Below are 23,183 nucleotides of genomic sequence, written 5' to 3'. Positions count from 1 at the left end.
GTGTATGTGTATTCTAAAGTACGAATGGTTGTTGACATGTATGAGATGAAATTAAAAATGAAATGTGTAATTACTTCGATCAAATTATTACATTAATCGCATCACTTCCTGTTTCTTGCTTCAGAGAGTGGTCGCCATGACAACTTGATTGAAGCTAGCGCGCCAAGTAAACGTCTTCATGCTAGCTTCGAATTAAGTGAAAATGGCCGAGGTTTTATCGTTGAAAGAGTCGGTTCTGGTCTATTTAGACATAAGTGGCGGCCTCAGGAAACTGTCCGAAGACTGCAAACAATTTAACGGTAAGCCTGCTGTGTAAGAAAAGGAAAACTTGCTAGCTGTTTGCGCCGTATTGTGTTAACGTTAGCTCACTTAATTTAGCGTCGAAAGCTAAGCTGCTAACTGTAAGCCCCTCCTTTCCAGACCCTCAACAGATGGAGGCAGTCTACAGGTTCTGTGTCAGTGTGAATCCCTCTGATGTAATAGAGGTGGATCCTGTACTGGGAGACTTTATTCTGCGTTATCCTCTAAAAGCAACGGCCTTGTTTCAGTCTGTAAGTGAAAACTGAGCCAGGGCCAGCAAGAATGAAACATAAACTTGTATCTTCTGTATGGTTAACTACATTTTCCTAATTATTCGTTTAGGTTTGCTTCCTGGCCATAAAGACACTGTCACTTGTTGAAAAAATACACACAGAGAGTCAAGTAAGGCTATTGACAACACGTGTTTATCTTGAAATCCATAACAGGCAATTAAATTTCTTTAAATCCTAAATGCATACATTTGATAGGAAAAGGCAATTGCATAATCAACTAAATCCTGTAAAAATGTTTTATTTAATTGTTCCACTTGAGGTGAATGTGATCCTGAAGTTGACACACCTGCCTCCATTCCCTGAGTACATGTTGGACCTTTGTAGTTTTCCTCGTGGGTATGGTCCAATGAGGCCTGTGTCAATGGAGGGCCTGGTGATTGCCATGACGAGGGTCACAAAATACACCCAGGGGGCCAGGTTCCTCTGCATCAATGATGACTGTCCGTGCTCTACAGGTACCCTGATTATTGTCTCTAAGCTTTTAATTGTATAAATGTAAATACAGACCTCTGTGAGTTAAGTTTGTACATGGAGTTTTCTGTTTTCGAAGCAATTCCCAGGTGAGTAGCATTTGTAGACTGAAAGTGGATTCCCATTTGATTTCATTTCCTGGATGCTGACTTCAGGGTTTCACCACATCCGTATCCATGCACCTGGAGCCACAGAGTCAGCTACAGTGGGAAATAGCTTCAGCTGCATGATCTGCAGTTCCCCCCTGAAAGAGGATGTGAAGTTTAGAGTGTTGGGAGGTGAGAGTGATGCTTCTAAAAGTCATTACTGGAGTCTTTTGAATGGGTAACTATGTACAAGAAGTTCAAAGAAAAGTGGTTGTTATAATTAAATTATTGTTATAATCTGTGTTTGTAAATGCGTCTTTGTGGAGACAGACAAACAGCTTGTGGAGCTGATCCATGTCAATGCACTGGATGGTTTGAGGGGCCATCAGCAAAGCTCACTCAGGTACCAGTCTGTCACCCTGTTTCTCAGAGGTAGGTCTACATTACACAAGTTTACAGTGTATAGCTCAGGCCCAGCCAACGAGTTGACTGATTGATTAAATGTGTTTGAAAATGACACAATTTGTAGCAACAAACAATGTGGCAAACAAAGCTGAGAGAGAGCTGTGGGTGATGAGGCAGGTGAAGACAAATGTGCACTAGCAGAATGTGTTACAACACGTCATCAGAGTAATCTAATCTTCAAACAACAGAAAACATGCAATGATAACAAACAGTACAGTGTGCAGTTCCTTCTTTGTCAAATTCACCGTTGATCTGCGCCTTCAAACAAAATTTGAATTTGCTTGTGTTTTTTGGAACTATCATGTCTCTTTAATCAGGAGAACAGCTGCAGAGCAGAAGCATGACTCCTTTCCTTTGCACCTTTTAGACTGAACAGCACAAAAGCAGCTGATCTCCCTCTGGTGGAGAATGAATAGGCATCTCTGTCACAGTTATATGGTAGAGTATGCTGAGTGTCTTCATCAACCAGGGAGCTTTTCAAGCATTCAGCACCCATGTTAGGATGCAGCCACTCTGCTGAAGTGTCCTTTACCATACATGACCGGCTTCAGTGGCTCCTCTGCATAGCTGTGTAACCTTTTTTGTTTGCATTGCATAAAACAAATGAGGACTTTAGGCTCAGTTAGGTTTTTAAGTTGGAAAGGTTAGTTTTTCATTTGCAGGTCAAAAATCTTAAAGGAGATACCACACTGTAGATTAATATTCTCAAAATTTTAAGGGGTATTATTTATTTGTAAAATCATACTGTCATCCATTATATTCCTTCCCAGTTCTGACTAATGTGGTAGTAATAGCTTATATTTACACACAGTCAGATATATTGAGGTTTACCATTAATTTTCTGTGGCTTTCTAAATGAGGCTCACTTTGTAACACAAACTTTGTCGGGGAGAGTTCAAATAAATAGATTTTTGTGCAGCCAGCCCCACACAGTGCCTCACAGTGGGATATTAAGTGTTTCTGTCCCCTCTAATAACATTGTCCAGCCAGTACCCCTGAGAGCTTAGCAAATCTCAGCACCAGGATTAACATATTCTGTTGACCCAGTCCTGTGGAGGAATTCAATACACTGGGTTCCCGTTACTAAACATATATGTTAATAAGTGCAAGGAACACTCATTAGCTGGCTGTGCGATTCGCACACAGAGAAATCTTTGTTCCGAAGGCCTCACTCTGTGTTTCTCTTGGCAATGGTTTGTAGGTGGCATGCATGTTTCTTCAATAATCACCAGGCAGCCCAGAACAACCCCGTTGAGTGTTATTGCTTTGTTTCCCCTATTCACACAGATGAGCTGTGTAACTCTGTGAGGATCGGTCGACTCTACAGGGTGTTGGGCATTTCTGCCCATGTGCACCAGTGGCCCAGCATTACCTGGAGTGTAGAGGCAAATAACGTCCAACCGTGGGAGCCAGAGTGTAAGGCAGTAAATGATAGCATACTCTTTACACTGCACTACACTCTGAACAATTTTCATATTTTATATCCAACATTGTGCATTGTTACCGTATTTAAACATTTACCAAGTGACACAACTCTACCTACAGATCCCCATAAAGTCAGTGCCAGGTTCCAGGAGCTGTTGAAGGCCACAGCCGGGTCACCCTGGAGATTCCCTGCTGTTGTGGCTCAGGGTTTTGGGTTGGATATGGCTTATCCAGGCCTGTACAACACCTTAAAGCTGTGCTTGTTGCTCAGCTTGGTGCAGACAAGAGCAGATGCAAAGGACACATTTCACAGCTTGGATCTCCTGGTTGTCACTACTGACACTCTCATAACAGACAGGTATGGTGGGTTGCATGATCCAACTTTTGCAGTCTAAGTGGACCTGTTGCATGTGTAACCTGAGATCTAATCCTTCCTCATTATGCATTACCTCCTTGTTTGTCTTAGACTAATGACATACAGCCTGAGGTTGGCCTGTCGTGGGGTCAGGCATCAGGCCTCAGCGGAGATGTTTGCATCTCTGTCCCGGGACGAACACGGGGCAGGCACAGCCAACATCCATGCTGGCTCTGCCCTACTAGCCACAGGTGGCATTTGCATGTTGGGAGATCTGGGCTGTTATAAAAAGGAGAGGTTGGATTCCCTTCAGTCAGGTAGAGCATCATGGTTAGTTAAATTGTTAACCACAACACCTGTGTGCTTTACAGTTAATGGGCCTCATTCATGAACCGTTCTTACGACCAAATTTGTTCTTAAGTCCCACTTACGAAGATTTTACGAAGATTGTGGCATTCATGAATTTTTTTTTATCTGGGATTTTTTCTTAGGCAAGAACAAATCCTACGAACACTCAGGAGTACTCTTACGCACATTTCAGTGCCGAAATGTTGGCATGGTTGTGTTTTCTTCTCTTGTGTAGCTCCATCCAAGGCCCGCAAAACAATGGCATATTTGTTGCTCCTGCGGCTTTCATCAATGTAAGAACACAGCTGCGAACAATTCTGAGGCTAACGAACGAGTTGGTGAATCTGACGTAGGGTTTTCTTAAGGAACCTCTTAAGAACAACTTAAGAAAGAATCTAAGATTCTTAAGAAGATATTGGTGAATGAGGCCCAATGTTCTTTCCCCCCTTCTGAATTTTTCTCAGTTCTGGAGAGTTGCACAGTGTCTGTGTTCATCCCAGGGAAGAAGTATGGTGAGGACGCTGACCAACAGCTTTCCTTCCCTGTCCAATGCAGCTTCTGGGCCCTCACAGATGCCTCTCGACGGGCTGCAAGGGCAGAGTCCACCCTTCTGGGAACAGCAGTGGGTTCAATCACAACGTGGCGTAGTATTACCTTTATATGGTTGACTTTTTTTTTCATGAAATAGAGAAAATAATTTAAAAAATAGTCTAGGCTTGTATTGGTTGCAGGGCAGAAGTGTGTTACAGTGCACTGAGTTCCAGAAATGTCACGTTTCATATAATTCAGATGCTGTTTGTAGATAGAACGGACAAAACAGGAAATTGAGACAATTTATTTTGCTGAAGGAAGTGCCCTGCCCAGACAACATTACCTCATAGCAAAGCCCTTGAGGAAAATCAGTGCTTGTTTTTTTTGTTGTTGTTATGAAGGCGGAAGGTTAATAATAAACTGTATAGGAAGTCAAATAGAAGTCTCAGAGATGCTTTAGATCCTGGTTTGCTTTAAAAGAGTCGCATCAGCAGGACAAACACCTAAAAAAACAACAATGCATTAGACAGCTTTCTGATGCCCAGCCTCTTTATGAGCAGGATTTGGGTCCTGTACCAGTTCAGTTGGCAGATGCCTTTGGCCTGGTTATTCAATGTAAGGACATGATGGGAGAGGAGCACGCCCTGCTTACCCAGGCTGTCCACACCCTCCAGCAGGCAGTACAGCCTGGAAAACCCCTCCACTCGTCAGGCTGGGAGTTTTCTACTCAAGACTACCAGGAGGTTAACAAACAAGTTCTGTTATCAAGTCCATTTTTTTCAATTCAAAAAACACTGACTTGATTTTAGTGTTTGTACATTGACTTTAAATTGCAACTGCTATTTTCTGTGTTTTCCAGCTAGTAGCTCATGCACGTAGTTTGCAAGTGGAGCTCAGCCCTGAAGCAGAGAAACTGATCCATGGTTATTACATGGCCAGCCGAAGAGTTCGAACACAGAGTCAGGGAGTCAAGATGTCTGTGGCCTCTGTTAAACTACTGTAAGTGCTCAACTTCAAAAACTGCTGGATGAAATACAGCCGTTTTAATACTCCATCCTCACTTTCTATATCTTAACCAATGGTAATCATTGTCAAGTGTAATGTCACTAACGTCCACTAGATGGAGAACTGTCATCCAAACCATTCTCAGATGACTATTTTTCATTTGGTTATGACAAATGTTTACAAATCTTTTTTTTTTTTCTTTACAGTGGTGATGACACATTTTATGTGAAACTAAAACTATGAAAATAAATCTGTTTTTGACTGCAGGACAAAAATGTCACATTGATTTTTAAAATCTTTAAACATTTATGTTGCTTACAGCAGTTTTGATTATTCTTAATCAGTTGCCATCTTACTTTATACAGTGTTACAAATAACTTTGTTAATCATATAAAAAGTTTAACTACCCAAAAAAACATTAACTTGTCAATATTTTTATCCCCTGCAGGATCTCTTTGGCTGAGGCCCACTGCAAATTATGTCTCCGAACACGAGTACTGGAGGAAGACGCTGTGATTGCTGTGCTCCTCTGTGAGAACTCCATCACTCTCAAGCATGGTAGGTTATTTTACGCATTAACTCTCTGCTGAAACCATTAAGTATAAATTCAGTTCTTAGAAAATAATGTCCTAGTTTGTACATGACATTGAGACGAGTACAGTCACATCTGGATAATATACATCTTTTAATACTATTCTGTCCACTTTATAAGAATTGTTTACTCAATTCACATACATCAAAACTGTACACATCACCACCTCTCCATTGAACACTGTATCCTAGCCTTGGTATTTGTTATTAGATAGGCACCAAGGGCTCTTTTGGACTAACACATGCCTATCTCTTCCTACAGGGGCCTCTGCTCTCGTTATTCCACCGGACGCAGTCTTTCCTTGTGACCTGGGAGATGCGGATGGTTTGCACAGGAGAGACGCGACCCTGGATGAGCTCCACCAGAATATCCTACGCTTCATCTACACCCACGCACCAGGAGCAGGCACATACATCATGGAAGAGTAAGACCTCAAGTATTGGAAGACAGGTAGGCAGCATAGAATCCCACTAACCTTTCACCCAACTGTTAATACTTATGGTCATTAAGTGTTTCATTCCCTTAGTATTATAGACTCATCAAAAAAAAACACAAACACCTTGAATTTAATGCACAGTGAGAGAATGGTTATCTGAATAGAGTGCAACTTTGAGAAAAACCTCTCAAACCCAAGATTAAAAAAAAAAAAGGAGCAAATTTAAAAAGATCAAGTCCAGGCATTTTTATTGCAGAGGTTTTATTAATATTCTCCTTTGAATGAAGAAATGTGGCAAATAAAACTCAGGACTTCATTCAAATGTTGGTCCCTCAGCTCCAGTAAACTGCAACCAAAAAAAACCACCACATTGAAATCACATTCTAATAAGACAATCTGGAAGAGGACAAACATTTAATGGTTTTACAATTTTTTCTGCCAATTCAGTTCATCACATTTTGATCTGATGGGTAAATGGCGAAAAGGTGAGCTCATTACATCTTTTATCAGGATATGAAGCAAAAAGCTTGTCGGGATAAGTTGGGACACAAACGACCAATAAAAAAGGAGTATAGTATGGGCTTTACCTACCTGTTCTAGTGTCACTACTGCGCCAACTTTTCACCTGTAAGGGAATGGGAAGATTAATCTTACTCACTGTAATTCCATAGGGCAATTCTGCATTTCCCATCTACGTATGACACCTTTGGTTATGATAAATGTTTTAATCCATATCTTAAGGACAATAGAGTAGCAGGCTGAATTTAAACTGAAGGCTGCAGCTGATAATTCAGTCATCACAATTCTCACCACTGAGTTGTCTGATGGGTAAACGGCGAAAAGGATGAATTCATCACTATTCCAGCTACAACATTTGCCAGTACTCAACCTGAAGAAATGTATCCAAGACTTAGCAAAGCAGACAAGCCATTCTGACCCCTTTACCACACATTTGGTGGATAATACTTGGAGAAATAAGTTAGGAAATTATTTTTAAACTTGGCTGGTCAGTGCTAATTTTACTAAAATCACCTGTGTCCAGTTTCATTTGGACTAAGTTAAATCATTTTTGGAGATGTATGGTGGGTAGACTCAAAATATAACAATGTTCTTACAGCAGTAGTACAAGTACAAAAAGAAAATTTAATAGCTGGAAACTCACCTGAGCAGCACAAACGATGACGATATCTGGTGCATCTCCTGACCACAGCTGAGTCTCTGATGGAGCTTTATGAAGACCAAAAAAAACTTCATAAGTTTAAAATTCAGATATCTACATCCAAATATGTACAACCAGTTACGGCATATCTAATTATGCTGGTGATTCAGTTAGTCACAGTTTCACCACCTCATTGTCTGATGGGTAAACGGCAAAAAGATGAACTCATCATTACTCCAGCTTGAAAAGTTCCCAGTACCCAACGTTTTGAAAATCTAGACTTAAGATAAGAAATTTCTGATCTCCTGCCACAGAAAGTTGAAACCTTTAGCAATGGAACGGTCTCAATTTTGTTTATGTATGATAAGTTGGGTGGTGCCTTCAAAAGTTTTTTTTAAACCAAAAATCACTTTGTTCTAAAGTAAACTGGACAAAAGTTTAAAATCAGATCATCAAGAGAAATTACTGCAACTACTCTGGTCACCCTGTCGGACCAACTAGTAGGGGTGGTTAATCGGCCCAATTTCCCAATTCGATTCCGATTATTGAAGTCTCGATTACATCGTTTTTTGATTTTCAATTATTAACGATTATTGATCTTCCATTTAACATCAGTCAGCTGCTGAATTATTTTACTTATCTTTTGAGTAACACCTCACAGCACCTTCAATATTGTATAGTGTAACTAATATCAAAATTATTATTTGTTTTAAATGTAGTGTTTCACTGTTAAAAGAAAGCTGCCAAGCTCAGCAGCCGGACTCATGTTAGAAGCATTGTACATGACGAGAACCAGGGCGTGTTTCTCTGTTCCCCACTCGTCTGCCATTGCTTTGAGAAACTCACACATATTTGCGCTTGTGTGGCTATCATCCATAGCTTTCGTCTGAAGTACGTAGGACATTAGCTTCCATTAACTGCTGACATAATGAGCTGTAACGGTCACATATGAGACTGTAGCTCTGGATGTCAAGGCATCGCAGGTTATTGCTACGCTGTGAGCAGAGTTGAGGGACTCTTGCACCGAAAGGTTTGTCTCCTTGTAAAGATTTGGAATCGATTCAGGTGTGAAAAAGCTCTGGGATGGAATAACATATTGGCTCCAGACTATGGACCATGTAGCACAGCCAGTAAGAGGAGGACTCCAGTTTGTATTACCATTTAAAAAAAAAAAGTAAATCGATTTTTGGAAATTTAATAATTGAATCATAATCAATATTATAATCGCGATTAATCAATAATCGATTTTTTCACCACCCCTACCAACTAGTATGTCTAGTTGGTAAACTGAAAGTGTGACAACATTGTTGCAGCAGTATAAAAATATCATGGCAAGGAACTCACCTCCCGATCAGCACAGGAGAGAAAGGATTACATCTGGTGCATCTCCTGACCACAGCATGACCTCGACAGAGCTGGAGGACAACCCAAGAAAACAGGACTTTAACCAATATCCACATTAGACTTAATCGTTTGTACAACTAGTCCCAACCAATTAATCACGCTGGTGTTTCAGTCAGTCACAGTCTCACCACCTCATTGTCTGATGGGTAAACGGCAAAATGTGAAGTCATCACTATTCCAGCGGAGTGGCTATTACCCAAACTTTAGAAAGGTATTTAAAACTTAGCACAGCAGACAAGCCATTTCTGACTTCCTTGCCACAAAGAAGGTTCAAACTGAATTATTTAGAAACACTAATTTCTGTCAGTCTCACCACCCATTATTTCTGGTGGGTAAACTGAAAATATAACAATGTGGTTAGAGCAGCATATGTGTAATGCATTACAAAAAGAACACACTAAAGCAAGGAACTCACCTCCTGATCGGCACAGCTTACAAAAGATTACATCTGGTGTGTCCTGACCACGGCATGACCCTGACGGAGCTGGAGGTAAACCCAAGAAAACAGGACTAAGATGGACTTTCAAATATTCACATTAGATTTACTCGTCTGCACAAGTAGTCCCAACCAATTAATCACGCTGGTGTTTCAGTTAGTCACAGTCTCACCACCTCATTGTCTGATGGGTAAACGGCAAAATGTGAAGTCATCACTATTCCAGCGGAGTGGCTAGTACCTAAACTTTCGAAATGTTTTCAAGACTTGGCACAGCAGACAAGCCATTTCTGACTTCCCTGCCACACAAAGTTGATGCAACCTTAATAAGCACAGCTGGGATTTTGTCTTTTTCTGTTGACTAGTTAGTCACTGTCTTCAGTAGTCTGAAGAAAGTTCAAACTAATTTAGAAACACTATTTCAGTTAGTCTCACCACCCATTGTGCCTGGTGGATAAACTGAAAATATTATGTGTACTGCAGTACAAAAAGAAAACACTATAGCAAGTACTCACCTCCTTATTAGCACAGGTGACAAAAGATTACATCTGGTGCATCTTCTGCCAAGACTTCCGATGCAGCTGAAGGGAAAACAAATAACAGGTCTAAGAATAAACTTTCTAGAGAATAAATCCATATCCAATTTACTCTTTTTTGCAACCAGTCCCAAATTATCACATTATGCTGGTGTTTCAGTTAGTCACAGTCTCACCACCTTATTGTCTGATGGGTAAACGGCAAAATGTGAAGTCATCACTATTCCAGCAGCAGGACAGACCTATAAACTAAAGTGCAATAAAAAGTCCCATACTTACAGTTCAGTTTAAGGTCCACATGGTGAAAAAAAGTTTCTGGCCATCTGTAGTGAGCAGTGATGACCTGACATCTGAAATAAAAAAGGACCACTCAGTGCACAGATTCCATATGATCATCATTTACAATTCTTTTTCAGAGGCCTATTATTTGACAAATCCTCAAAACCTTGATATAAGAAATATCTTACCTGATCAGGTGTACCAATCATAGATAAAATCTTCCATCTTCATTGACAAACCTGTGAAAAAGAACAATCAATCCTTAAGTTTTAAATCATGCTCAACACTTTATTCCCATTTTCCCTCAGGACCTATACAGGTCTGTCACAGTGACTCAACCAATCCTCACAAATAATTACTCTCAGGAGTGATCTATTGATTTTCAGCTTGCGTGAATAAGATGTACTGAAGAAAAAGCCAATATGGTGAGGAGACATGACTGATCACCCGAAGGTCAAAGGGTGCAGTGTAACACAGCTTGGGAGCATGGCTAACGTCGCAGGTTTGAGGACCGGGTTCAACAGCAGGTCTCGACCTCTGCCATGACCTTACGTCCTCAGAGGGAGCCATGATGACTTTCCCCAGTGAAATAATGGGAGAGGGCAAGTCCCTGACCAGCAGCTCTTCTGCTAACCTCTGGACACGACCAGAGATGGTCAGATGGACACAGAATCCCTTTCAACTGTCTAAGAATGATTTATTGCATTACTTCAGGGAAGAGACCTGTCTATAGAGACACGTCAACCCGATAAAGATTACCTGGAAGTAGCATTACATTTGTAACGCAGCACTGAAGTCATTAATCGGCCATTTTAGTTCCTACAGAATTTGCCTGCATGTGTATAACGTTACAACAAACGTTTTGCATAATATAAAATCTTGTTTTAAAAGCTGTGACAATTGGATAAGCAGGCCCCTTTTTTTTTTTTTTTACCAAATTCAAATCCAAACCCATGCGTGCGTCTACGTAGAAAGAAGTTAACTTGCAAAATTAAACTTCAGCTATGTATGTGCGTTATTTTATAGGCATAACATTAAGGATTCGTTTGACTTATGAGAACTCCTGTAAGCCAAGAGCTAGCTGCGCTCTTTCCTCCCACGTGGCAGGACACATGAGCTAGCTAGCTGTTAGCTAACAAGCAATGCTAAGTTAGCGTTAAAGCTAACTCAGAAAACACGTTCACAATATGCAAACAGCACAGCCGTGAAAACAAATAAAGCCATCTAATCCTTGCTTACCATTTTATTGAAGATTACACATGAAGCCATTTGGTCTTGAGAGTAGCCGAGGCGCTGCACTGCTGTCTGCTGCTCGTGGTTGAGTGTCCGGGACAAGAGGAGGGGTTTCCGGCTCCGACCTCCTCTTCACTGCGCCCCGGAGCTGCGCACTGACCGCGGCTCACGAGGCTCACAGCTGAGCGATGATTATATTATCAGCACCAGCTTCGTCTTATTTAGTTACCGCTCAAATTTAACAGTGTGTGCATTATTGCTATTACATGACACAAAAGCACCAGGTTTGACACGATTTCGAAATCTATTACGGCAAATTAGTTTTTTAATTGTTTTTTATTGTCTTATTTTTCATTTTCTTTTTGTATTCCTCAGTCTCTTAGAATAAAGACATGCAGCCTGTTGTTTCCTTTTTAAAATGTTGTGATCTGCCCATGTATTTATCACTATTTGATTTAATATTATAGGCCTACAATCAGATCGATTAGAAAACAAATTGGGCTTATAAAGACTTTCTAATAGTTAGGTAATATTAGATTTTCTAATAAGCGTTAGTAGGGCTGAGGCAATTACTATCACCTTTGCATCCACTTTAATAATCCATTTTTAGAATGTTAAATGTGAAGAGGCTAATATTTACGCCTTCAATCTGTGCAAATATATACAATTGTTGTTTCATTTCCTGATCATGATGACACTATAAACACAGCTGAGACACATAAACTATGTGTATATTTATCATCGTTCATCTCATACTGAAGTCAGTCTAAAGGCCTATACCGCAAATTCGTCAGCGGTGCAGTGATTTTTCTGCAATTAAATACTGTGTTGTGAAAAAAACGAATTCTTTATAACCTACAAGTAAGAGACACATTTCATTGATTTAATACTAATTGTCACAAAAATAGAGCGACTTTCCGATGAACACAAAAACAATGTTATTGTTTTTATAGAAAATACCGTCAGTGTTTTATAAGAAGAATAATAATCAGTTATTATATAATTTTTACTTTCTTGAATAGGTCTAATAAAAAAAAAGGGGGATTTTCTATTTAGGTCAAAAAACTTAGGAGACTCGTCTTCTCTCACTGAAGTCATTTATTCACAAACACATTTACAACCATGCATGTAAAAATAAGAAGGAACACGAGATGGAGAGCCTCCATTGTTGACTCTCTGACAGACCACTTCACATGACAGATGTTAAGTTATTCACACATGCATTTAGTGCAAATGTTTCAACTGAAAGTGCACACCTCAAGCATGACGGGCTGGTTACCCCAATGGAATTTCTACAAATATAATACCTGGGACATGTAGGGAACTGCACAATGCAGGTCAGACAGGATTAGTCCAAAATAACAACAGAGAAACATAATGTATGCTTTCTCCAAATTTATACAATAAAATTCACATAATATATTAATTTACAACGTCTTCCTGTCGGCTGTAGTGGGAGTGAAGATAGGCAGGTAGGCTAATTGTTCTACAATCATAATGCATACGCTTCTGCCACAGTAAACAGCATGAAGTCATGCATAAATGAAATTTCATACAAATGATTTTAAGCCTATTTCCGGGAGGTGGACGATGATGGGCCCTGGTTCTCTGACTCTGAAGGACTTGAGGTGTTTAGGAACTGTCCGGATGCTCCGACGTACAGTCTGGACCGCATGGGCCATTTCTGTAAAGATATTTAATGTGTTAGTAAATCAGCCTCTGAAACAGGCCCAAAGGCCACCGGGGATGGTGGGGCACGTAACATTATAAATGATAACTTTTTTAGAACCATGCAGAGACAATTTTCGTTGATAAATAAATTGTTTATCAAAAACATTTTAGCAACTAAAAAAAAAGCATGAATCACAATTAAGAACACAAAGAGCCGAACTTCTAACATTTGACATACAATTTCCAATCATTATTATTATTATTATTATTATTATTATTATTATTATTATTAGGCTGTTCTTACTGACCTTGACCGGGTGCAGGTAGCCATCACCTTTCAATGACTGTAGCGCCTCTGTTTGTTTTGTGCTCTCTCCCTCCTCCGCGCCTTCTTCTTGTAGTGTTCGAGTCAAATGGGCAATATAGGTGGTGGCCAGTATCAACACGTCGAGTTTGGACAGTTTGGTGTCCGGCGGTACGGACGGCAAAGTCCTTTGTAGCTCCAGGAATGCGGTTCTCAGGGTCTGCACCCGGCTCCTCTCCCGCGCTGCGTTCGCTGCAGCCGGCCGTCCTCTGCCGCCGAGCCCGCCGGTCTGGAGCACTCTGGCCCGCTGAAGCTCTCCGCGACGACGACCGTCCGGACTCGGGCTGGAGCTCGGGCTGGATGCGGGGCTGTCATCCACCACCGCCCCGGAGCAATTAGCGCTGTCCATCTGGAGCGACTGTCTTCCTACCATCCGGGTGCACTCACAGACCTGCAGAAACCCATTATATAGATAAAGACACATGACTTTTAGTAGTTGAACCTGGCCTGTAATTTTGCATGTTTTATTGTGCCCAAGTTAAAACTTACAAGGCTACTTTATACACAACTTGTGGATTACTTATTGTTGTCTATATGCATCTGTTCTACCTTTAACTAAACGTCTAATTTATATGATAATTTAACTTACTGCCTTTGTATTTATTTATTAAACTGTAACTTAAACTATCTAGTCTACAGTCCATGATTGAACATGTCTGCTGTCAAGCTGCATGATGCTGCACATTTTTACAGCTCATCCACTAACAAACCAAACTCAATGAAAGCCAAATGACAGATCACACAGCTGTCCAAAGTTGCAATTAGACAGCTGAATTTGTGCTGGCTGCTCGGTGACATGTCAAAAAAACAAAACAAAATACCCTGCAGTACAAGTGAAGTCTTTATTACCAGTGTACAAACATCACGGGAGCAGTTTTTCTGGATGGTGCCTTTACCTCTGGTTTCTCTCAAAGTCTTGAAAAACAACATGAAGGCAATCCAAAGAGTTCCTCTTCTATGGGACAATTTGCTCCTCAGTGCGCAAGAATCCCGCACCAGGTCCAGCTTGTCCTCTTATAAAGCGGCGCGTCTGCAGAGAAGGTGCGCAGCGGTCCCCCCCTTTTACGCTCATCCAACGCTTCACCTGTGTGCGTAAAAGTCTCAGGAGCCCGTAATTTATTGGATACACAAAGCGGCGGACAAGTATTTCGCTCCGACGTAATTAATCACTCCCTCGCAGTGCCGAGGACTGCTCTTTCCCTTTTCCTAACTTATTTCTGTCTGAGGGGCAGCGGAGGCTCGTTTTCATCGCCAGAAGGCAGGACTTCTCTTCTCCCCCCTAACCCCGATATGTGGTAGGCCATATCCCGCTCTAATTGGCTGCGAACCCGACACTGTATTTTCTTTATAAGCCTATCAAAAAGTGGCGACGTTCAAGAAAAGTTCGTCAGATTTACCTCAAAAAATGTGCTCGTCACGGTCAGAAATCAAGGTTAGTCTAAAAAAAAATAAAAAATAAAAAAAAAACCCGGCTCTTTGCAATAGACCTTGAAGACAAGCTGACAAGTGTAAGGCGATATGCAAAACATTTGACTAATTGCCAGGCTGTCTTGAGTTGCAAGCTCGTTTGGAACAGCTAATAAATAAACTCCTGCGCTGCAATCAACAGGCAGGCGTTGAGGAAATTCTTGCGAGACTCATAAATTAATCACTCTGATTTCCAGGCCTCCAAACGGAGATGTCGGCGAATTAATGAAAGGAATTATTCATAATATGTATATCCTCGGACTGTTCTTAATAAACATTGTTTTTGTAAGGATGGAGTAACAGTTTTGCTCCGGGCCCACTAATTATGAAGCCATGTAAAAGGAGGTTAAGTCAGCTTGTTTCCCTAATAACCCCGCATCTTTCAGGGGGTCACGCACCCACGTGGCTCTTAAAAACCCTTAATTTAAACATTTAGTAACAGAAATGACAAATCCGTCCCCGTTTTTTTTACTGTATCTGCAATTAAATATCATCATCATTTATCAGTTGCCTGAACAGAAGCATGTGTCGTTTGTTTTAGATAATGTAAAGCCTTGTAATGGCAGAGCAGAGGGATCATTTGTTTAGATTGTGCCACTCTGCATCTCCTGGTTCACTTATTCTCCAGAAGAGGAAAAACAACACACACCACAGGAAAAAAAAACCAAAAAACTGCAGGACTATCAGTAAGCAATAGTTTGAGTTGGACAGACTGTTTATATCCTCAGACCCCAAAAATGTAATTCGAAATAAACCAGCTGTGAAAGTGAGGGAAAGAAATGTGAGCAAACCATTAAATCACTGTTTTACCCTTTAATTCTTTTTCTTCAAACAACTAACAGGCTAATAATTTATTCAATAGGAACTTACATTTAGTTATTATAAAGATTTTAAAACATGCTGTGAAATACATATTTTTTTCCAGTATAAGGAAGTCTCAGCAGGCAGGTCACAATGACTGTCCCCGGTCCTGCTAAATATACAATGATAAAAGATCAGCTGCAGTGATGAACATGGTGCCCAGACGAGGCAGTAACAGGGTCGGTCCTGGTCTCCGTCTAATTTGTGAGTGAGCAGGAGGAGGTGGAGATTTTCTTGGACCGGTAGGTTTGTCTTAAGCGTCAACATGACCGAGACGTCCACACAGAGGGATCTTTAACTTCTGTGCCCTACGATATCAGAGAAAAAAGAGTAAACAACCAGAAGACATTTCTCATGTGATAACTCTGTGGCCTTTAGTTCATTTCAATAGTGATTGATAGCCTTATAATAATACAGAAAACATGATGACAAAATAGCAAGTAACTTGTCAAGAAAGAAAGAATGAGTCAACTTAAATGAGCGACACCACTTTACACTAATTTTGCAGAGAATGGTAAGAGATCTGTATGTGTGATGACTTTATGAGCTGTTCATCGCTCATAATTTGTACATTTCAACATATAGTAAACATTCTGTGTGACAGATGGTTGTAACACTTAGAATTTATGTCTACAGTTCATTAAATTAATATGTCATGAATGTGAACTCTCTGTCATTAACTAAAATCGGTGTGAACTATGAAGTCGGACCAGAGGGACTGCTGCGGATTCCACTTCTGCACGTCAGCGTGGCTGTAGGTGTGACCAGGAAGTGGTGCCTGACCCATGTAAAAGTCATCTGGAATATAAACAAATTCACACCAGACACAAACAAATCCAAATGAGCAAAAACCCACACAGCATTATAGGGTAAAGGATGATAAATGTGACAACCACAGAACATACTTTTTCTAATATGTTGTAAAAAATATCATGTGAAAAATCTAATATGTTATTTAAAGTAGCTGTTTCACAAAATCTGTGATAGGCTGTTAGTACTGTCATTAACATGGCTGTTAATTTGATCAAATTTGTAACTAAATCAAAGATGTGATCACGCAAAAAACAAAGGGCCGTGAATAATAAGTAAGACATTTTAAGTCACTTTAATTTTTATAATATGAGCAAGGATGTAACAGTAGGTTAAAAAAGACACACTTATGTAGGGATGAGGGCTGATCGGTCCGGTTGTCAGATGTCTGTTTTTCTTCTTCTTGGCCTCTTTGGATGCTTTCCAGTTAATGAGGAACTGTCTGGTTAACTCATTAATTTCCCTGCCATCGAGAACCACTATAAAGATAAAGAAAGAAATGAAACAACCAAAGTTAAATTTGTGGTGACATAAACATTAGTCTTGGTAAGTCCAAGCAATGCAGTGCATTTTTCAGATTCATCTGTCAAAGACCATGAACATGAAGAATATCTCACAGAGGGTTTTGCACGCAGTTATCAGGCGGTCTCTGTACTTTGGTTTTTTACACACAGGATTCCCAATCAAATCCATTTGGAGCAGCTGAGGCCAGTGACTGAACACATCCTCTAACTCCTGAAAATGCACAAAAAAGGAAAACTTGCTTGTGAAATGTGGTGTTTTAATTTTAACTTCTAGTGAGTCAATCCTATGTCTCTAAAGCTCAGTAATTAAAGAGTAAACAATGGACAGCTTTCTTTTAAACAAATATGATGCATATTTATATATCAGGAAAAAGCTTTAAAGACATGGTATGAGTGAATGGCAATGTGAAGCACAAGGGCCAATGGAGAGCACATAAACAACCCATCAGTCTATTTTAATAAACAGTGTCGCCGGTGTCATGTAACCACAAGTTTTCTCCTGGGGCAGTGTGAGGCTGGCTCCTCCAGCCAGTTGCCTGCAGTTGTATGTTTATCTAAAGGCACATTAATCCAAGCCTGGAAATATGAATACTCTCTGGACACGCTCTGATTGTTCATTGCCTTCCTGTCTTGGCCAAAGCGCTTCCACTTTTCCAGCTCGTGCTGCAATCAGTTCAGAGGGGACCCCTGAGCACCGCGCGCTCCCAGGCTTTGATAAATGATCGTGTCAGGGCCGTCACTCAGAAGGCCCTCACCGAAGAGCAGCCCAGCGCCAAATTGCCCCCCACGCGGGGGCGTGGAGAACAGCAAAGGCTGGAGACTCACCAAGCTTGGCTGGCTCTCTCGCCTGGACTAATGATGGGCCAGTTATGAACCTGTATTTGACCAGGGCTTCGATTCCCCTGTCCTCTCTGCCCTGCACACAGCTAACGGTCACAGAAGATGCTCCCCATTTGTCACCCTGGCTGACTGCCTGTCATAATCTATTTTAAAAATCCATAATGTTTCCTCTCGATTCCGAGAAAATGGCACAGAAGAAGGGATTGATCCTTTTGAGGGCTGTCTTTGCAGGATCAATAGTGGCAGACGGGTTGTATAAATTATAGGAGAAATCGTCTAAAAATGACACGTGTACAGCAATTACCTGCATCAACGTCCTCAAAAGAAAATCACTGTTAGGAAAGTAGCCGCAGCAATGTAGTCAATTATACAGTGCTTTCAATGTGTTGTCCTGGTGAAAGATAAAGAAGCACGCCCTTTTAAATGAAGTCATCAACCTTTTCAGTTAATACATCAATTTCAAACAGAAAAATTAAGAAGCAGGTCATTTTTCAAAGGAGCCAGAGAGCATAAATCATATCTATGGCCTCAGATGAATCTCCCATAAGGTGCTTCAGGGTATCAAATAGAGGATCCTGAGGCAGAGAGGGAAAAAATCCGCCTCCTAAGGAAAGAGAGAAACTTGTGCTTGTTTAAAGCTGTCAGCGAGAAAAGTCTCAGGGGGATGGCTCGCTGATTTGTTGAATAATTCTGACCCTGTGCGAGTCATGGAGGCTGGGAACCTATGGCGGGATTTGACGGATTTGGTTCTTTAGAACCCTGTTCTCCATATCATTTCACACATCACTGCAGAAAGCCACGGAACAATGTTAATGCTGACCCGATCAACTAATAGCTGCTATGCACCATGTCGTGCACAGTTGCCGTGATGTGGTACTATTTACTTTGACTGCACAGTGCACAGCATGCAGCCAGTTTATACTTCTGTCCCACCAGAGAAGAAGAAGTCTTGAATCGCAACTTCTAGAATAATAGAAAAGTCATATTTACCTGCATATTGTGCAATTTATTGTCAAAGGCAGAAAAATGCTGGAGCTCCTTCAGCACTGTCAGGTCCCTGATCTCATCAATGTTGTTGTTACTGATATTCAGGACACAAAGAGATTCCTGTGCAAAGTATTCATATTCATTAAGAGAGAAGAGTTCATTTCATAGTTACATTATTAGAACAAAGACAGAACATTATAAATTAATCTGACATCGTGGAACCTTTAGATGGAAATATAGAATACAACTTCCAAGAAAAAGGTAAATATCAAAAAATATATTAACATGATTTATTTTGTGCACAGAAACTCAAAGAAATGCTACTTTCTATAAAACCATATTAGAGCAGGTATATTACAGTATTTTTGCACATGCCTAAGATAAATGTGCATTTTTAGGCATTTTCCTCTTATTCTCTGCTTGTTATCCATCTGGATTAAGCTTTTACATCTCCTTCTATGCCTGAGCCACTTGGATCCATCACATCCAAATCTGACTCTAGATAGTGCTGTTGCTAAATATTCATCTTGGTTTGAAGTTCTATAATGGCACATTTATAAAAAGCTGGAACTCTTCAAATTTGCACAGCAATTTCTTTAATTATCCAAACAAACAAGAAGCTGAGACTTTTGGTGTGTTTATCCATGGCCAGGCCAGTAAACGAAGTAAACAGACCTAACTGATTTGTCAGACCAGAGAGAGAGCAACAGAGGTCTCTTTGACATCATCAAACCCGGCACAATACTGCTTTTACATGGATCACTGGCCTCAGAGAAATCTGAGAGCTTTAAAACGGGATGTGATAACCTACCAGGTTGATACACCACACATATTCTTGTGTGTAAAAAAAGCTAATTGAGCTTTCCTCTGTACTTCTGATTACTTCAAAATACATAATTTAAGACCCCAGATTATTGGTGGGAGGGGGTCATCCTTCTTTTCTCATACTATTTCTGTACTGCACAGTGTAAAAATAGGTCATACAGCCAATGAGAGGAGAGTCCTGGGGTCAAGGAGCAACTTTTCCCCTGGTGCCAGCCTCTGATTCTCCAGATGAAGCTCCTTGAGCTCACAGAGCTTCTCTAAGCCCTCCACCACTGCAATCCTGTTTCCACCCAGATACCTACGGAGCAGGAAAACCACACACATGTTCACACACACCACAGTCTTTAAACGATCTTCACAGCAAAAGACCACAATCAGTCAAACTCGTCTACTCACAGTTTGGAGAGGTTCTGCAGATTGGAGAGATTATCGATGTGAGTGATGTTGTTGTTCTGCATGTACAGATGGGTGAGGTTGGAGGCAAAGCCGAGGTTGTGAATGTGCGTGAGCTGATTATCATACAGGTAAAGGACAGTGAGGTTTCTACACATGGAGAGATCCCCCTGAAGGAAAAATTTAAATGTGAGGCATAGATCAGAAAGAACATCAAAGAATTTAAACATGAGCGTTAATAATGGCTACTTACAATATCTTCGATATTCTTGCTGAAAAAGTGGAGGTGGGTGAGTGTCTTGAGGTAGTCTGGGAGGGAGAGGCCCCTTTTCTTTTTGAAGTGGTGTCTAGATTTAGCGATTAGATCTACGGTCAGACGTACCATGGTGGCTGCTTTAGAGAGGATCCTTTTCAGCTTCAGCCAAGCATTCAGCCCACAGCAGTGGCTAGATCTCTCTGCTCGAGAGAAAAATAGACAAATATGAGCTGAAGTAGACCTTAGCTGGCAAACAAATGATCCTCTAAATAACTTTTTACTAACACAAAATATAAGTAGCATTAGTAATCACAAATGACAGACAGATTAACCTCGCACTGCACTTTTAATGGCCTAAAACCGAAGTGTCAATTCACAATTAGGGATAATTGATGGGGAAAAACACATCACAATTCTCCAGGAAACTTGTTAGGAGGCCAAAGGTAGGGTGACCACTCAATTTGTGTTGTAATAAGAGCGGTCAATTCCCAAAGCAGACTGAGCAGAGCTTCTACTTCTTCCCTTCATTCAGTGCCCATGGGGCTTGTTTATTAGCTTGACCTGACATTGAGATATGACAAATTTGCTCTTTGTTTTTACTTTGCAATAAGACATCATAACCCATCACCTCATTACCTGCTACATTATACAGCAGTGAGCATGCGTGTGGCTAAAATATGTCGGTGGGTAGAGAAAGGTAGAGAGAAGTGACAGCAAGTCTTTTTCACACTTGATCTCAAGGCATCAGGTCGTGGAGACCAGGGACACAGATCGATAAAACCATGGCTGAACTATGGATAGAAGCTATAAGCTAACTGAATTTATACTCCCCTGGGTATATTCTCTCAAGAGACATGAGGACAGCACTTTATCACTGTCAAAGAAAGTGCCACACTCATAGAAGTCCGGGTGTAGTACGTGAGGGACAGGAAATATCTACTAAAGTTGATGCAGAAAGCCAGTGAAATGTGGCACACAGCCCGAGAAAAAGCAAAACATGTTATTGTAGCGTTACAAATTGAAAATGGCCACGGGTTGTGAATGCTAGTGGCTAACGTTACCTTATAAAGCTACCGTAACACAAGTAGCGTCGCCTTCAACCAAAATTAGCATGAAATACTATGAATTATTTAATTTTGGATATGTGTACGTTAAATCATTATCGTAAACGGAACGGAACGGAACTCTCCTACCTCTCAGTCTTCGCAAAACTTACAAGAAGAGAGCTAGAAACAGTTTTGAAGAAGTTGTGAAACAAACCGCGGATTAGCAGGGTTGTTTGAGTCTGTCATGTTGCTATGGAAACCACGCAGGCAAAGCGGCAGATACAGAAAAGTGCTCGGTCACAGAATTTGGTGCAACACCGGGGAAGCGGAAGTAAGCGATCAAATGACTTTAAATCTATGGCGATTCTTGTTTCTGTAACAAGCAAACATTCTTTTTATTTTCGCCATTTCATTAAAAAACATAATAGTTGCTAAATCAAATAGTCCATTTATTTAATTTGATTTGATTTAATTTAATTTAATTCAAATGCATTTCAGTTTCAAAATTAAAGCAAGAGAAATTGCTGTTAATAAAATATGATTTAACCAAAAGAAGTGACTAAGATTTTTTATCATTATTATTATTATGCAATCCTGTGATGCTTTGGAAAGATAATTGCTTACTTTAAAATCTGCCTTTAAAAGGATGTTTGAAATTATTTTGCAGTATAAATATTCACACTCATTGAATTAATGTATACTAAAACGTTATGCTGTTTACTTTTTCTAGCTTTGTAGCAAAGATGACATTTCTCCAAGCTCTCAGGACCAGAACCCTCTTCTCCCAGTGACCCCCGCAATGTTAATCTATATCGTGTCAAGATCTGAGTTTCCTGTATGCTGAGTGACTTGCCTCCACTTATGCAGGCGCACATTGAGGAGAGGAAGTGTAGCACCTCCAGCTCTCTGAGCTAGGATCAACTTCTTCACATAAACTGCACCGTGCTTGTGAGGTTGATTCTTCTGAGAGCCAAACTAAACATCACATCTCCAGATCTTAGTGGGGTCATTAGATCTGGAGAGCTTAAATATTGTAGCTACCCATAGCTATTAATCATGAGCCTGATCAATTTGCTGATCAGTCAATGCCAAATCACTCAGTTGTTTAGCTTTTTATTTCTGTGTGGACAGTTTAGGAGAAGGCATTCCACCGCAATCTGTGAAAGCCTTTTATACTAATGGAGAACATACTTTGGAATTAAAGAATTGCTAAATGTTACGAGTATAAAAGAGTCAAATACATGGGTAATGAATTTTTGGCTGCCCACAATTTGACTTGATCAGAATTTACATACATTTTCCTATTCCACCTTTAGTCATGCATACAAATGTCCATCTGGTGATCATCATAATATTTACATGTCCAACGAGTTCAATATGTTTCACAGATTCTTAAATCGCCACGAAAGACCAAACATTAGGTGAAACTATTTTAGAAAAGCATACTCTAAATACTTTCTCAGCACTGTGACAGTCATCCATGTAATGCATTTAAATATCTGGCAAAAACACGAGCTATTCAGTAGACCGTGTGTGCAGAAAACCTATTCAACAATTTCAAATTCCTAAATTTCATTAAATATAATCTAATAAGTTTCCTCTTCCTAAACCGCTATGCTGAACACCCATCCAGTTGAAGACATGACTTAAATAATGGTAAAAGAAAATCATTATAAGAAGCGGTGCCAAAGCTCATGCACATGAGAAAAAACAGACACCGTCACTGCCCCACTGGGACTGCACCCCCTGCGATTCATGACATAAAAAATATACATTTAGCCATTA

General features: G+C 40.4%; 3 protein-coding genes and 1 long non-coding RNA gene across 8 annotated transcripts; 1 reads left to right on the top strand and 3 right to left on the bottom strand.

Moving 5' to 3' along the window:
• The first annotated feature begins 118 nt into the window (after nt 1-118).
• Nucleotides 119-14,016, top strand: mcmdc2 (minichromosome maintenance domain containing 2). Its single transcript, XM_030398385.1, has 15 exons — nt 119-299; nt 421-551; nt 643-702; nt 853-1,048; nt 1,220-1,342; nt 1,481-1,582; nt 2,903-3,031; nt 3,161-3,398; nt 3,507-3,712; nt 4,208-4,365; nt 4,835-5,017; nt 5,134-5,273; nt 5,728-5,837; nt 6,133-6,321; nt 13,427-14,016. The coding sequence occupies exons 1-14, from the start codon at nt 203-205 to the stop codon at nt 6,297-6,299; spliced, it is 2,040 nt and encodes a 679-aa protein (XP_030254245.1). The 5' UTR covers nt 119-202; the 3' UTR covers nt 6,300-6,321; nt 13,427-14,016.
• Nucleotides 6,529-11,530, bottom strand: LOC115570111 (uncharacterized). Its single transcript, XR_003981702.1, has 9 exons — nt 11,361-11,530; nt 10,310-10,360; nt 10,122-10,192; nt 9,822-9,887; nt 9,286-9,354; nt 8,811-8,881; nt 7,470-7,534; nt 6,899-6,932; nt 6,529-6,653 (listed from the first exon to the last, which is right to left on the bottom strand). It is a non-coding gene; the product is annotated as an uncharacterized LOC115570111 (long non-coding RNA).
• tcf24 (transcription factor 24) lies at nt 12,438-14,654 on the bottom strand. 2 transcript variants are annotated; one of them, XM_030398391.1, is made up of 3 exons: nt 14,286-14,654; nt 13,334-13,780; nt 12,438-13,038 (listed from the first exon to the last, which is right to left on the bottom strand). In XM_030398391.1, exons 2-3 carry the CDS (start codon nt 13,760-13,762, stop codon nt 12,925-12,927), a joined length of 543 nt encoding a protein of 180 aa, XP_030254251.1. In that variant the 5' UTR covers nt 13,763-13,780; nt 14,286-14,654; the 3' UTR covers nt 12,438-12,924. The 2 variants fall into 2 exon arrangements, with proteins under 2 accessions (XP_030254251.1, XP_030254250.1); XM_030398390.1 differs by lacking the exon at nt 14,286-14,654 and having other exon boundaries at nt 13,334-13,830.
• A 1,000-nt stretch (nt 14,655-15,654) lies between these two features.
• ppp1r42 (protein phosphatase 1, regulatory subunit 42) lies at nt 15,655-21,685 on the bottom strand. Of its 4 annotated transcripts, none has more exons than XM_030397813.1 (9): nt 21,546-21,685; nt 20,350-20,552; nt 20,100-20,266; nt 19,863-20,001; nt 18,882-18,998; nt 17,145-17,262; nt 16,875-17,006; nt 16,428-16,515; nt 15,655-16,025 (listed from the first exon to the last, which is right to left on the bottom strand). In XM_030397813.1, the coding sequence occupies exons 2-9, from the start codon at nt 20,479-20,481 to the stop codon at nt 15,971-15,973; spliced, it is 948 nt and encodes a 315-aa protein (XP_030253673.1). In that variant the 5' UTR covers nt 20,482-20,552; nt 21,546-21,685; the 3' UTR covers nt 15,655-15,970. The 4 variants fall into 4 exon arrangements, with proteins under 4 accessions (XP_030253673.1, XP_030253675.1, XP_030253674.1 ...); XM_030397815.1 differs by having other exon boundaries at nt 21,613-21,665; XM_030397814.1 differs by having other exon boundaries at nt 21,569-21,645.
• Nucleotides 21,686-23,183: the final 1,498 nt, after the last annotated feature.

Source organism: Sparus aurata, chromosome 19 (assembly GCF_900880675.1).
Source record: "Sparus aurata chromosome 19, fSpaAur1.1, whole genome shotgun sequence".
NCBI classification, from domain to species: domain Eukaryota; kingdom Metazoa; phylum Chordata; class Actinopteri; order Spariformes; family Sparidae; genus Sparus; species Sparus aurata.
Note: the sequence above shows the minus strand (reverse complement) of the source record. Positions and strands in the feature narration are given on the sequence as shown.